The sequence below is a fragment of the Alexandromys fortis genome, unplaced genomic scaffold, assembly GCF_014885135.2.
Source record: "Alexandromys fortis isolate MF-2015 unplaced genomic scaffold, M_Fortis_MF-2015_v1.1 scaffold_67, whole genome shotgun sequence".
NCBI lineage: Eukaryota > Metazoa > Chordata > Mammalia > Rodentia > Cricetidae > Alexandromys > Alexandromys fortis.
The window spans coordinates 2,617,464-2,632,458 of NW_026067945.1; the positions used below are offsets into that span (position 1 = coordinate 2,617,464).

General features: G+C 43.2%; 1 protein-coding gene across 1 annotated transcript in view; it reads left to right on the top strand.

Moving 5' to 3' along the window:
- Positions 1-14,995, top strand: part of Adamts17 (ADAM metallopeptidase with thrombospondin type 1 motif 17) — a 295,911-nt gene that overhangs the window by 10,836 nt on the left and 270,080 nt on the right. Inside the window, exon 3 of the mRNA XM_050149201.1 lies at positions 1,285-1,450. Coding sequence (XP_050005158.1) covers positions 1,285-1,450 — 166 coding nt within the window. The remainder of the gene's footprint in view (positions 1-1,284; positions 1,451-14,995) is intronic.

The window sequence follows — 14,995 nt, forward strand, 5'->3', positions numbered from 1 at the left end:
TCGTGATCCTTGTGGCACCGTCTCTCGAGCTGGAATCATGTGTGCCTCTATAGCTAGTTCAAATGGACTTTATCAAGATCCATTTAATATGTATGAGTGTTCTGCTTGCCTGTATGCCTATGCACCACCTGTGTACAGTGCCCAACAAGGCCAGAAAAAGGAGTTCGAGTCCCTAGAACTGGAGTTAGCAGACAGTTGTGAGCCACCATGTAGGTGCTGGGAGATGAACCGAGTCCTTGCAAGAGCAATAAGTGCTCATAACCCTTTAGCTGAGGCGAGGCATCTCTCCAGCACCACAAAAGAACTTTAAGCGGGTGGTTTTAGGGTTTCAAATGTAGCTTGATTGTAGAGTACTTTTCTAGCATGTCATAGTCCATAACAGGTATAACCCCATGTGTGTGTGTGTGTGTGATAGAGATAGAGAGAGAGAGAGAGAGAGAGAGAGAGAGATCAAATGACATAGGTCCTGCAAGATGGTTTAGTGGGTAAAGATGTTTTGATCCCTGAGACCAACAAAGTAGAAGGAAATAACTGACTACCCAAAGTTGTTCCCCAACCTCCTCATGCACGCTATGATGCACTGCTGTGTCTATGCATACATGTGTATATGCATGTGTGCATACACGTACATACACACTACATATAAGCAAATGATAGGAAACTAGTCCGCCTTCTCTGAAATATTGGAAAATAAATACAAGGGCACATAACTGTATCCCACAGCAGTTTTAACCCCACTGTGCTGGTTTCATGTCAAGTTAACATAGGTTAGAGCCATTCGGTAAGAGGGCCTCTCAATGGAGAAAATGGCCTCCTCAGATTGACCTGTAGGCAGTTGTGCCTGTAGGACTGATGTGGGAGGGCCCGGACCATTGTGGGTAGTGCCACCCTGGGCTGGTGGTCCTGAGTTCTATAGAGAGCAGGCTGGGCAAACTAGTAAGCAGCACCCCTCTGTCGTAATCTCCCCATCAGTTCCTGTCCTGACTTCTCTTGATGATGCCTCGTGATCAGCGAGGTGAAATCAGCCCTTTCCTCCACACGTTGTTTTTGGTCCTGGTGTTTTATCCCAATCACAGAAATCTTAACGAAGACACTTGCCCATCCAAACCTCCCAATACAACCACTCAGTAGGAGACTTGTAAGTCAGGTGGTGACTCACCGTGGGCCTCGGCGACAAACGGAAGGATAGCACCTACCTAGACATGGCAAACCAGAGCGTTGTCAATTTACTGTTGGGCCACGAGCATGAGGGTGACCAATGTCTTGTTCTCTCCTTCTGGGTAGGTTGGTCTCATCCAGGTCGAGCAGGAGCAGCTGTTCATCCAGCCCCTCAACAACTCGGGAGGCCCATTCAGTGGAAGCGAGCACCTCATCAGGCGCAAATGGTCCTCTGCCCCCAGCCCGTCTCCCGAAGTCGAGGAACCCAGGCAGCCCTGCAAAGTCGTGACAGGTGAGTCTAGGCAGCGGAGGGGTCGGAATGGCGCACACGCAGCTTGACACCCTGTGGGCTCACGTGCGATGAAGGGAGAACTTGCCTTCTTTGGGCCGTCACGTGCCACATGATGGCAGGGATATAGTTCAGAGAAGGACTTTGTTAGTCGATGTCCTTACTACTTGAACATCACGGAGTGATGCGTTCAGACTGAGATGACTACAGTGTCACCAGCTGATAGAACCTTATAGGAGCACAGCTGTATTTATCAGCTATTGTTAATAGAAATTGCTGTTGGCATATGAGGATATTTTGAAAGCTGCTCTGTTGTCCCCAAAGCCACCTTCTTTCTGTGTATATTAGCGTTGACATTTCAGAAGCCCTTTGAGAAGTTTTATATCCGAAAGGAACCCAGGATCTCATTGAAACAGAGCCTTAGTTTTCTGTTTTGTTTTTCCAAGATAGGGGTTCTCAGTATATCCCTGGCTGTCCTGGTTTGTAGACCAGGCTGTCCCTGAACTCAGAGATCCATCTGCCTCTGCCTCTCAAGTGAGGGGATTAAAGGTGTGTGCCTTAATGACCAGCTTCAGAGCCTTAGTTTAAAGCATTAGGAACAAGTAGAAAACAGAACACCTTATTACCAAGCACCAGGTTAGCAGCCTAGCTGGGATACAATTTTCCCTGGTGAGCCCCTAACTCCAAGCTTACCTGCATTTTCATACGTTGGTCCTCAGCCTCAGATGCTGTAGTGAGAGTTGCCTGGGCAACCTATGAAACCCTGGGCCAGCAACATCTGCAGTGCCTGGAACTTTTCAGTACATTCAGCGTCATGTCAGACCTGTGGTGTCTAGAGTGTCCTAGCCTGATCTAGTCACTAGGGATTCAGATACATGATCATGTATGACAACCACTGCTTAAAAAAAGGCTATTTAGGGAACTGGGGAGATGGCTTAGTTGGTAAAGTACAAGAGACACAATCATGAAGACCTATAACCCACATAACGAACAGGGTATTGGAGGTGCATGTCTATAACAGGGCGCAGGGACAAGTGGATTCCCAGAGATGGCTGACCAGTTAGTTAGCCTTGCTGAACTGGTGAGTGCCAGGTTCGGTGAGAGAAGGTCTCAGAAAATAAGGGGGTAACAGGAAGTTGCCTGCTGTAGACCTCCAGTCTTCATGCACCGGAACACACAGATACACCCCTTGCCCCAGCGTCATTTACTTAGCGGTGGGTTATCAGGTATTTAAGACTCTTTCACAGTGCTGTGTCACTATTAGTCTGCTTGGAAATGCTCCCCGGCACAGGTGGATAATCTGCATTGTCCAGAGGTGGCTTTTCTTCCTGGGCTGGGACCGGCTTCTAGAGCTCTGGGTTTGTCTTTCTATGCAGATGTAATATGACTCAGCTTGGTGTTCTAGTGACTTTGGAGCTATGTCAGGATTGCTTTGCAGTACAGCTCAGCCATTGCCCGAAACTTGCTGTTATCCTTCTTATGCTGTCTGCCTGTGGTAAAGCTGGTTAGCAGTGACCATGATGAGTAAGTTCCAAGGTAAAAGAACGCTGCCCCAATTACAGAGTCTTTCTTAATTGCTGTCCACTCCCTTAAGAAAAAATGGGGAACACAGACCTCAGCATAAAATAAACAGTCACTAAAATACCCTTTAATGGTATTCAGGGCCTTTTGACTCATGGGTATGAACTTTGTAGGTTGGTTTCATTGGATCATTTTTTTTCCCCATTGCCTGCTTTATAGTGAGCAGCTGTTTATGGTAGTAAATGTACACTGTCTACAGCTGATCTGCATGTACAGGTTCAGAGGCTGTGACTTTACTATGTTCCTTCTCAGACCTGTCGGCTTGTTGGCTTCAGCTGGAGAGCTTGGCCAGCTACTTGTGTCTATCTGATATAGCTTGTCTGGAGCATAACCTGGACATCTGACCATGACAATCCCTAGGTGGTTGTCGGAGGAGGAAGGCTGCTTGTTTGTTTCCCGACTGCTCAGCTGTGAAATAATCACATAGAAACTATATTATTTAAATCACTGCTTGGCCCATTAGCTCTCGCTTCTTACTGGTTAACTCTTACATCTTAATTTAACCCATTTCTATTAATCTGTGTATCATGACGTGTCTGTGGCTTACAGGGTAAAGTTCCATCCGGCCAGTGGGGCTATATGGCTTCTTCCTGACTCCACCTCCTTTCTCCCAGCATTCAGCTTAGTTTTCCCCGCCTAACTAAGTTTTGCTTTGCTATAGGTCCAAAGCAGTTTCTTTATTCATTAATGGTAATCACAGCATACAGAGGGGACTCCCACCTCAGGTGGTACTACCTAACATTTGCCTGGTGGTGAACACCACCCACTGGCAGAGGTGTTCAACTCTTTGATGTTGGGATATGTGGTTGTTAATCTGTAAGTGTATTGAGGATATCCATCGTTATGGGGGGGCGGGGAAAGCATGTGGTGTGCAGGTTAGACACTCCTCCAGGGAATACTCAGCAGGAGAGCAGCCTCTGTGAGTCATCAGAGGGAATTTTCTCAGACAAGAATCTCCACATAGAGCCACACAGTGACGTGCAGGGCAGATGGGTTTTTTTTTTCTCCTCACTCAAGCCAGCACCCCATCAGCTGCCAGTCTGTGACCCGCAGCCCGACACGTCTGCCAGTGAGCTAATGGGATGTTTATCTGATGACCTGCTTCCATCCTCTTCGAGGGAGGGACAACTAGAATTGCCGAGCACATCACAAAGGGTGCTTGTGTTTGCATTTTTAGGCTCGCAGCTGGTTTTGGAACACGCTTTGGCCTCCTTAGCCATTAATGGAGGAAATAAAATGCGCGGTCAGGGTGGGGGTGGATGTGGTAGGAACTATGAGCAGCTATGCAGGCTGCAGAGAAATCTCTGAATTTGCCTCAAAAACGAGTTTTCCTTCCTTTTTTTTTCAAATCTTATAGCAGCTTCCTCCAAGTGGTGGGAGCACCAGTGTGTAGCTCAGATAGAATACGCGCCTCTGGAGGTAGGGCGTGACACTGAAGACAGAAATGTACCTTGATTTATTTGGTCCTTTTGTTTTGCATGACATCCTCAGTCCATGCTTCTACCATGTTGAGAATGATGTTGGGTCTTTTACTGGACTTAACTATTAAGACTTTTCTCATTCGGATTAGCTTTCTAACCCTGGGCTGTAGAACTCTGGGAAAATTAACTTCCTGGCACACTAACAAAGTGCATTCTTCAAGTTTTCTATAAAGGGTTATCAGATTAATCCCAGGGTAGCGTGTTCTGTCTAGCTGAATAAAGTGACTACAGGTTAACTGAGCCGTGTTATTGACTCTTTATTACTTGATCCCTACCTAGACTTGACCCCAGAGTGGCTCCTTCAGGTGAGAAGGAATCTAACAGGTCTTTCCTGAGTCTCTGAACCTATCTGAAAGATGGACTTCAGTATCTGTCTAGTAGATTGTGTCTGGATAGCCCAGCACAGCCAAGGCCCCCAGGAGGAGGAAGAACTTCCTTCCCAGAGATGCTACTGAGCTTCCATTTCTGGGAAGCTTTGTGGGCTCCTGGTGTGGGCTGATCCTTTTCCCTCCCAGGAATTTCTTTTTGAAACTCCATAATCTGATCCACAAAAATAAAACTCTAGTTTGCAACAGGGCAAGGAAATATGGGTCTACAGACTTTGTTTTGGGTACAATCATGAAGGCCCCCCTTCTTTTTTTTTTTTTTGACAGCTAAAATGGCACTTCAGATATGCTGAAATGCTCCTTGAATATTAAGTGGTCACCTTGACCTCAAAACTCTGTCTTTTTTATGTTTAATTTCTCCATGTTCAATCTAGAACCTTCCACAGCTGTCTTCGAGGCATCAAGTACCAATTTGACTTCTTTACTGTGGTTGGTGTCACTTGTGTGTGGTAGCAGTAAACGAAACGATAAGTTTGCAAAGAGGCATTTTAAAAATATTTAATTCATCACGGTTTTGAGTGATGATGAGCTCATTAGAATATAAGTCTGCCCCAGACCACTGAGGTATGTTTACAAAATTCCGTTATAACTGCTTTGTGTAATTATTAGTTGTTTTCTAGTATCATCTGGTGCATATATAGTAATATAAAATCATCTTTGATGAATGTCTAAAAGGTACCGTGGCTTTTTAGAAATTGTATATGCTAATTGATATAACATTTGCATGTCTAATCATGCATATATATGCTAATACATAGCTTGGGCTTCATCTCAACTAAGATTCATTAGTAGAAACAAAAGCAATCATTGGCCTGGGCTCACAGTGTTGATGGAAGAAGCAGGAGGTTGGACTTTAGGTTAGGTGTGACCTATCTTATTTTTATATAATCTCTTAGTCCCCAGCTTTCCCCTCTCATCTGACAGAGGCAGCTCCATGGGGGAAAGGTCTTCTACTGAACTGGGATACGAGGTAGGCTGGTTTGGGTTACTGTCAGGTTACTGCTTTCTAATGTGCGGAGTCAGGATCATATCTGCTTCCGGAAGCGTGCAGTTCCCAGTCCCCAGGTGACTCTGTGGCACTTTCTTCCTGTTCTCCCTGTCCTGGCTTCCTGCAGGCTACCAGGCTCTAGACTTAAATATGGTGCTATTTAGGCTTACGCATGCTCACCTGGGGCTGACCCCACAGTGGATGATGTGGTAGCTTCCTTGGTTCCCAGCGTGGGGGTGACAAACTTCCTCATCACAGGAGTCTCATGTCAGATATCTTTCATGTCAGATATTTATATTATAATACATAGCAGTAGTAAAATTACAGTTATGAAGTATCGATGAAATAATTTTATGGTTGGGGGTCACCACACCATGGGGAACTGTATTAAAGGGTCGCAAACATTAGGAAGGTTGAGAACCACTTCTCTAGACTTTGAGATGTTAGCTCATTGGTTAGAGTTTAATAATTAAAATAATAATAACAAATGATAATAGACAATAATATATTATTTTTTATAATTGTGCCCAGTGTTTATTGTTGGGAACAGTGGCCTTTTATGCTTTGTATTTTATCTGTGATAAGAAACTTGAAGAAACGGGTGGATGCTAGGGAGGTGGCTCCCCAGAAAAGCTTTGCCATGCCAGCATGAGGGCTGTAGGCCAGGTCCCCAGTACCCGTATGAATGCCAGATAGGCATAGTGGCATGTGAGACTAGCTGTATTGGTGGGCTCGGGGTTCGAGTGAGAAACCCTGCCTCACTATATGTGGTGGAGAGGGATTGAGGAAGAAACCGTATGTCAACTTCCGGCCTCCACACTCATATGCATACACATGCATACACACCTCTCCACCTATATCAACATACATGCAAATATGCACATATTCCATACACAAATGACAAAAAAATGGAATTAAACTGTTACTTTGAGTTTCTCCAATTCAATACTTTAATACCTATTTATATATAATTTATAGAATGTTTTTCTATGAACACTAAGAGCAGATGCTAATATTAAATAATTACTATGCCACAAGAAACACACAGAAGGCTTGTGTCAGAGATTCAATTCCAGTTCCTTTTAGTAAGACTTATCGCAGTACGTCTGCCTCGGTCTCCTGGGGCTTCCGTAACAAAACACCAGTCCTTGAGTGGGGCTCACACCTCTCCACAGTTGTGGGGGCTGGAAGTCCGAGGCTAGTGGTTGGCCAGGTTGGTCTCGCTGAGGCTGCGAGAGGTACTCTGTCCCAGGCCTTTTTCCTCAGTTCACAGATGCCCATCTTCCCTCTGTGTGTCTTCTCAGGGACCCACTTTGATGACTTCATATTTTAGTTACTTTCAGAAAAATGTCATCTACTAATGCAGCTACATTCTGGGGCCGTGAGGAATGGGGCTTGAGGAGTTGGGGACAGGAAACAATTCGGGCCCTCCAGCCTCTGTCTTCTCATCTAGAACATGGAACTTACCACGGCATGTAGCTTAACCATTATACAGAAATGATGAGAGCTGTCTTGCCTTCTCCCAGTCGTTGTTGGCCAACGGTACAAGTGAGGATGGCTCTACCCCTGTCACTACTGAGAGACGTGACTAAGGGCGCTCTCACGATGCTTGGCTGAGAAAGAAGACATACCGTGGTTGGCTCGCTTCCTCCATGTTTCCTTTGGAAACAGTAGAGGAGCTTGGAGATCTCAGGCAAGGCTGGAACGACAGCCTTCCTTTCCCTCATCTACAGCTGTACAAGGTCTTCTTGGGCTCGTGGGAAGGCTGAATCAGTGTGTACTGTTTACTACTTAGCCGCTGTAAACAATTGGCTATTATTACGGCTACCATGGTTAAATTATCCAAATGCTCATTCTTCATTGAGACAGCATCACTCACTCCAGTGTCCTGGTCCTAGATTCAGTAGACAGGAAAGGCTCCCATAGAGCATTTGAGCTGGGATCCAGAGGTTCTCCTGGCCCTCCTAGGTCCTGTCATCCACCTCATAAGTAAATCCATAAAACAAAACAAATAAAATCCAAGGTTTTGTTTTTTCATGATTAGAAAGTTTCCTTGCAGATCTCAAGCTTACGTTTTTCTCTTTCTAGCCTTGGGCAGGGTGGGAGGAAACTAACAAAATAAAGAGTAACATTTTTAGTAACAGAGTATCAGGCAAAGACACCACACAGCAGAAACACAGAAAGACCCTCTCCCCATGCCCTGACTTAAGCCGTGTTAACAGCTGGCCGTAGCTGTTTCAGAGAGAAATGAGCGTCCCTGCCCTCATACTTTCCTCTGAAGCATTCTCTAGAAGTTGCCATGCTGATGCTGGTGTGATTGCTTCATAACCTGCTCTCTGTGTAGAGGGGTAAGCTGCCTGTTGTGGCTTTTCCCATTTTAGAGTCTGCATAAATGGTTTCCTACTGTGCAGCTTACACTTACCATTCGCAGGGATGGTTTCCAGCCTTATCTATGCTGAAGAACGCAAATCAAGTCCACTCATGTCACTGCAGAGGTTTGCCTACCAGGCTTTTCAGGGGGTTCGCTTCTTCTTCCCTGCTGCTTTTTGTTTTCTCCTTCTTTAATTTATAAATTATACATATGTATATTAATTATTCTATATTCAAATGGAGTCTCAGCTAATATGTCGTTCTTGGGCTCAAATGATCCTCCTGTCTCAGTTTCCAGAGTAGTTGGCACCATAGGCACATACCATCATGCCTAGCTCTGTCTGTCTGTCTGCCTGCCTGCCTGCCTGCCTGCCTGCCTGCCTGCCTGCCTGCCTGCCTGCCTGCCTGCCTGCCTGCCTGCCTGCCTGCCTGCCTATCTATCTATCTATCTATCTATCTATCTATCTATCTATCTATCTATCTATCTATCTATCTATCTATCTATCTATCTTTTGTTTGTTTGGTGGGTTGGCTTTCTGAGACAGGGTTTCTCTGTGTAACAGTCCTAGCTGTCCTGAAACTTGCTTTGTAGACCAGGCTGGCCTCGAACTCACTGAGATCCGCCTGCCTCTGCCTTCTGAGTGCTGGGATTAAAGGTGTGCGCCACCACTGTCCGGCTTTATTTTGATTTGATTTGTTTATATTATTAAAGATTTATGCATGTATGTACGTGACTGTGTTAGTATACACACATGAATATGTATGGATGTGTGCAAGCATGTGTGTGTTTGTATGCAGAGGCCATAAGAGCATGTAAGGTTCCTTTCTCTTTCACTCCCCACCTATTCTTTAGAGGCAGGGTCTTTTTCTCTGAGTCTAGAGCTTGCAAGCCCTGGACAGACTGGATGCCAGCAAGCCCTGTGTCTCCCTCACCCCTGGACTTGGGGTTGTTGGAGTGTACAGGACCTCTGACATGTCATGTGGGTGCTGCATCCCAACTTTGGTGTTTATAGTTGTTCTCACTACTGAGCTATCTTTCCCTCTTTCCTCCACTCCTCCCTCCCTCCATTCTTTTTTTTATTGTTTTTGTACAGCTATATATTTTTCTCTACTACACTCCTTTCCTCTCCCCTCACCTTCTATCTTCTCCCATAGTCCTCATGCTCCCAATTTACTCAGGAGATCTTTTCTTTTTTACTTCGCATGTAGATTAGATTCACATATGTCTGTCTTAGGGTCCTCATTGTTGTCTAGCTTCTCTGGAATTGGATTTGTAGTCTGGTTTTTCCTTGCTTTGTGTTTAAAACCCTCTCATGAGTGAGTACATAATGATATTTGTCTTTCTGGGTTACCTCACTTGGTATGTTTTCTAGATCCATCCATTTGCCCGCAAATTTCAAGATGTCATTATTTTTTCTGCTGTATATTATTCCATTGTATAAATGTATCACATTTTTCTTATCCATTCTTTGGTTGAGGGGCATTTAGGTTGTTTCCAGGTTCTGGCTATGACAAACAATGCTGCTGTGAACATAGTTGAACACATGCCCTTGTGGTACAAATTGAGCATCCTTTGGATATATACCCAAAAGTGGGAATGCTGGGTCTTGAGGAAGGTTGTTTCCTAATTTTCTGAGAAATCACCACACTGACATCCAAAGGGTCTGTACCAGTTTGCGCTCCCACCAGCAATGGAGGAGTGTTCCCTTTACCCCCCATCCTCTCCAACACAAGTTGTCATCAATGTTTTTGATCTTGTCCATTCTTACAGGTATAAGATGGACTCTCAGAGTTGTTTTGATTTGCATTTTTCTGATGACTAAGGATGTTGAGCATTTTCTTAAGTGTCTTTCATTCATTTTAGATTCCTCTGTTGAGAGTTCTCTGTTTAGGTCTGTACACCACTTTTTTTTTTTTTTTGATTATGTGTTCTTTTGATGACCAATTTCTTGAGTTCTTTGTATATTTTGGAGATTGGCCCTCTATGTGTTGTGGGGTTAGTGAAGATCTTTTCCCATTCTGTAGGCTGCCGTTTTGTCTTGTTGACTGTGTCCTTTGCTTTACAGAAGCTTTTCCGGGGTTTCATTTATTATTTGTTTATCTCAGTGTCTGTGCTACTGGGGTTATATTTAGGTTATATTTAGGTTATATTTAGGAAGTGCTCTCCTGTGCCAATGTGTTTTCTTCTGTGAGGTTCAGTGTTGTTGGCTTTATGTTGAGGTCTATGATCGATTTGGACTTGAGTTTTGTGCATGGTGATAGATATGGATCTCTTTTCGTTCTTCTACAGGTTGATATCCAGTTATGTCAGCACCATTTGTTGAATATGTTTTCTTTTTTCTATTAAATTTATTGCTTCTTTGTCAAATATCAGGTGTTTGAAAATGTGTGGATTAATATCTGGGTCTTTGATTCGGTTCCATTGGTCCTCCTGTACAGTACTGCAATACCAGGCTGTTTGCAGTACTGTAGCTCTGTAGTAGAGTTTGAAGTCAGGAATTGTGATGCCTCCAGAAGTTCCTTTATTAAACAAGATTGTTTTGGTTATCCTGGGTTGTTTTTTTTTTTTTTTTTTTTTTTACTTTTCCATATGAAGTTGAGTACCATTCTTTCAAGGTATGTGAAGAATTTTTCTGGGATTTTGATGAGTATTGCATTGAATCTGCAGATTGCTTTTGGTAAGATTGCCATTTTTACTATATTAATTCTTCCTACCTAAGAGCATGTGAGATCTTTCCACTTTCTGGTGTCTTCTTCAGTTTCTTTCTTCAAAGCTTTAAAATTCTTGTCATATAGGTTTTCCACTTGTTTGGTTAAAGTTACTCCAAGATATTTTATGTTACTTGTAGCTATTGTGAAGGGTGATGCTTCCCTGATTTCTTTCTCAGCCCTTTATCATCTGTGTAAAAGAGGGCTACTGGTTTTTTTTTTTTTAGTTAGTCTTGTATGCTGCTACATTACTGAAGGTGTTTATGAATTTTAGAAGTTCCTTGGTAGAATTTTTGGGGTCCCTTATATAAACTATCATATCATCAGGAAATAGTAAGAGGTTGACTTCTTCTTTTCCAATTTGTAGCCCCTTGATTTTCTTTTGTTGCCTTATTGCTCTAGCCAGGACCTCAAGAACTATATTGAATAGATATGAAGAGAGTGGACAACCTTGTCTTGTTCCTGATTTCAGTGGGATCTCTGTGAGTTTCTCTTCATTTAGTCTGATTGGCTGTTAGCTTGCTGTATATTGGCTTTATTATGTTTAGGTATGTTCCTTGTATCCCTGCTCTCTCCAAGACCTTTATCATGAGGAGATGTTGTATTTCGTTGAAGGCTTTTTTGGCATCTAATGAGATGATTATGTGGGTTTTTTTTCAGTTTGTTCATATGGTGAATTTCATTGACAGATTTTCATATGTTGAGCCATCCCTACATCTCTGGGATGGACTTGATTATGTTTGATAATTTTTCTGATGTGTTCTTGGATTTGCCACTATTTTATTGAGTATTTTTGTGTCAATGTTCATGTGTTAGACTGGTCTGTAATTCCTTTTCTTAGTAATGTCTTAGTGTGATTTGGGTATCAGGGTAATTGTTGCCTCATAAAAAGAGTTTGGCAATGTTCCTTCTGTTTCTATCATGTGGAACAATTTGAGGAGTATTGGTATTCTCTGAAAATCTTGTAGAATTATGAACTGAAACTATCTGGTCCTGGGCTTTTTTGATTGAGAGATTTTTTTCGATAGCTGTTTCTGTTTCTTCATCAGTTATAGGTTTGTTTAATTTGCTTATCTGGTCTTGATTTAATTTTGTTAAGTGATATTTATCCAGAAAATTTTCTGTTTTGTTTATGTTGTTTTTTTTTGTTACAGGGTTTCTCTGTAGCTTTGGAGCCTGTTCTGGAACTAGCTTTTGTAGACCAGACTTGCCTCGAAGTCACAGAGATCCACCTGTCTCTGCCTCCTGCGTGCTGGGATTAAAAGCATGTGCTATCATCAGCTGGCTTAAGTTTTCCAATTTTGTGGAATACAAGTTTTCAAAGTATGAGCTAATGATTCTCCGGATTTCCTCCATGTCTGTTGTTATGTCCCCCTTTTTGTTTCTGATTTTGTTAATTTGTATATTCTCTCTCTATCTTTTGGTTAGTTTAGATAAAGGTTTGTCTATTTTGTTGATTTTCTGGAAGAACCAACTCTTTGTCTCATTGATTCTTTATATTGTTTTCTTTGTTTCTATTTTGTTGATTTCAGCTCTCATTTTGATTATTTCCTGTTATCTAGTCCTCTTGGGTGAGCTGCTGCTTCTGCTTCTTCTTCTTCTTCTTCTTCTTCTTCTTCTTCTTCTTCTTCTTCTTCTTCTTCTTCTTCCTCTTCCTCTTCCTCTTCCTCTTCCTCTTCTCCTCCTCCTCTTACTCCTCCTCCTTCTTTTTAAAAATATTTTTATAATCCTGTTGCTTTCTCCTTTCTTGAGTAGAATACCTACTCACTAAATTTTTATATTTTTAAATCTCTTTGTTTTTCCTTCTGGGATAGGTCTTATTATATAGCCTAGGCCAACGTGGAACTTTCTCTGTATCCCTGTCTGGCTTTGAACTTATGGTCCCTGCCTCTATCTCTTTCCTGGATGCTGGGTCTTTCTGGATACGTGAGTCATTTTAATCCACATATTCAAGACTATGCCTTTCCGGTTCAACACATTTTTGGTTGTAGACAGCTTTTGACGTACACTGTTTTTAGTGCTCAGGGCTAAATGTTCCCCAGTTTCTGTAGGGTTTGTTTCTTTTTTATTTATTTACTCCTTAGAGAATCAGTGCAATATAGTGGTTATGCATTAAGGATGGATCTTTTGAACTTGAACTGCTGGCGTTATCACACAGTAGCTCAAATGACCAGAGGGCATTTTTATAACCCTTTCAGTTTATGACCCATACGGTCTTGGCCACTTTTGAAGATGATTTATAATTCTGCGCATAGTGACTGGAGAGTGTGCTCATGTGATCATTTCACTGGGTTCTTTTTCATAGTCCCAGTGTCTCTGCTGAGGTTTTAAAAATCTTTTCACCCGTCATGAACATCTTTTCCTTCCAATCCTTGAGCATGGTGATAATTGTTACTTTAATGTTCCGGTGAGCTACTTTAACATCTGGGACATTTGGTTTTGTCTCCTCTGTCTTTTCTCTTGGAAGTAGGTCACATGCTCCTGATTCTTGGCATGTCAACTGATTTTGGATTGTGCTCTGGATGTTGTAAACACTGTATTGTGGAGACATCGGGTTCTGTTCCTCTGGAGAATGTCTTACTAGAAACAGTTTTACTGGACTCAAATTACAACATTTGTATCTTGGGTGGCAGCTCAAACCTCGGTTAGTTCTTTAAACAATTTTTAAAAATTTATTCTTTGAGACTGTGACACATGTGTACAATAAAATATGTTCATACCCACCCTACTTCCCTCTCCTGACTCTCCCTGTTTCTCCCCAACACATACTTGCTCCCCAACTTCATGTCCCCCCCTTTTTTTGTTTTTAAAATAACCAACTGTCAAGAGAATTTTCTCTAGTAAGAGGGGTGTCTAGGCGATGTCTACGCCAACCCTGGCCTTATAAAGCCTCAATTTTGAACCAAAGTTCTATTTCATTTCACTTCATCCTGGGGAACCAGTGTGTTTATCAGGGTTACTTACGGAGCTGGGGTGGGGGGTTGTAAGCAGAAGAATGGGCTACTGGAAGCTCTCACCTAGCATGGATAATGGCCTTCCTATAGCTTCATAGATGGAGTCTCCTGCCTAGTCCTTCCCAGCCTCCTAGAGGCCACATGCAATTAGAGCAGAATTACATATATCTGGCTGGGAGAAGTGTCTGGATACTTCAGGGAGGTACCAGTGACCCTCCCTGCCCTTTTCTATGACAGAAAGTCAGCAGTGAAAAAGCCTGGTTGTGATGATCGCTTGCCAGCAGGCACAGCTGAATTCATGAGGATGATGACAGTTTGGCTCAAGCCACAGTCCTTCTTAAACACAACTTAAAATGTATTTTATGTGCATGGGTGTTTTGCTTACATGTGTGTCTGTGCACCGCATACATGCCTGGTGCCTGTGAGGGCCAGCAGAGTATTAGATCTCTTGAAATCGGAGTGACAGACAGTCGTTGGAGTTATGGACTTTGCCTTGTGGGTGCTAGGAATTAAACTAAGGTCTCCTGGGAGAGCAGCCAGTGCTTTTAATTGCTGAGCTATCTGTCCATTTGTCCTGTGCAGCACCAACTAAGTCCAATTAGTACTGCCCATGTGGATGGACATGGGTGTGGGGCTATCCAATGAAGCATGGATAATCCACCAGTTGCCACAGTCCTTCCACTACCAAAGAAGAATGAGTCTCTCTCTGCCAGTAGCCATGCGCTCCCAATAGTAGCGCCTCAGTAAGGGGGCGGGACCTCATGAGTTTCTCCCCAGCCTGTGTTACAAGTTTGGCCAGCTTGATCCGGTCGAGATAACCACAGGCCCTTTTTGAGTTCATGAGTTTAATCACCACGTCATATCCAAAGGAAAGAACCCCTCCCCAATCCTTGCCTCTTAACGTTTTCTCTGCTTGCTTTTTCGCGATGCTCCCTGAGCCCTGGTGACAGTGTGATAGGGGTGTCCCATTTAGTGCCGAGTCACTTATTCTCAGTATTTTGATCAGTCATGAGCCGGTGTAGCTACTCGAATTTGCATTGACTACAGAAAGAAGACCCTGAGATCAGTCAGGGTCTGTG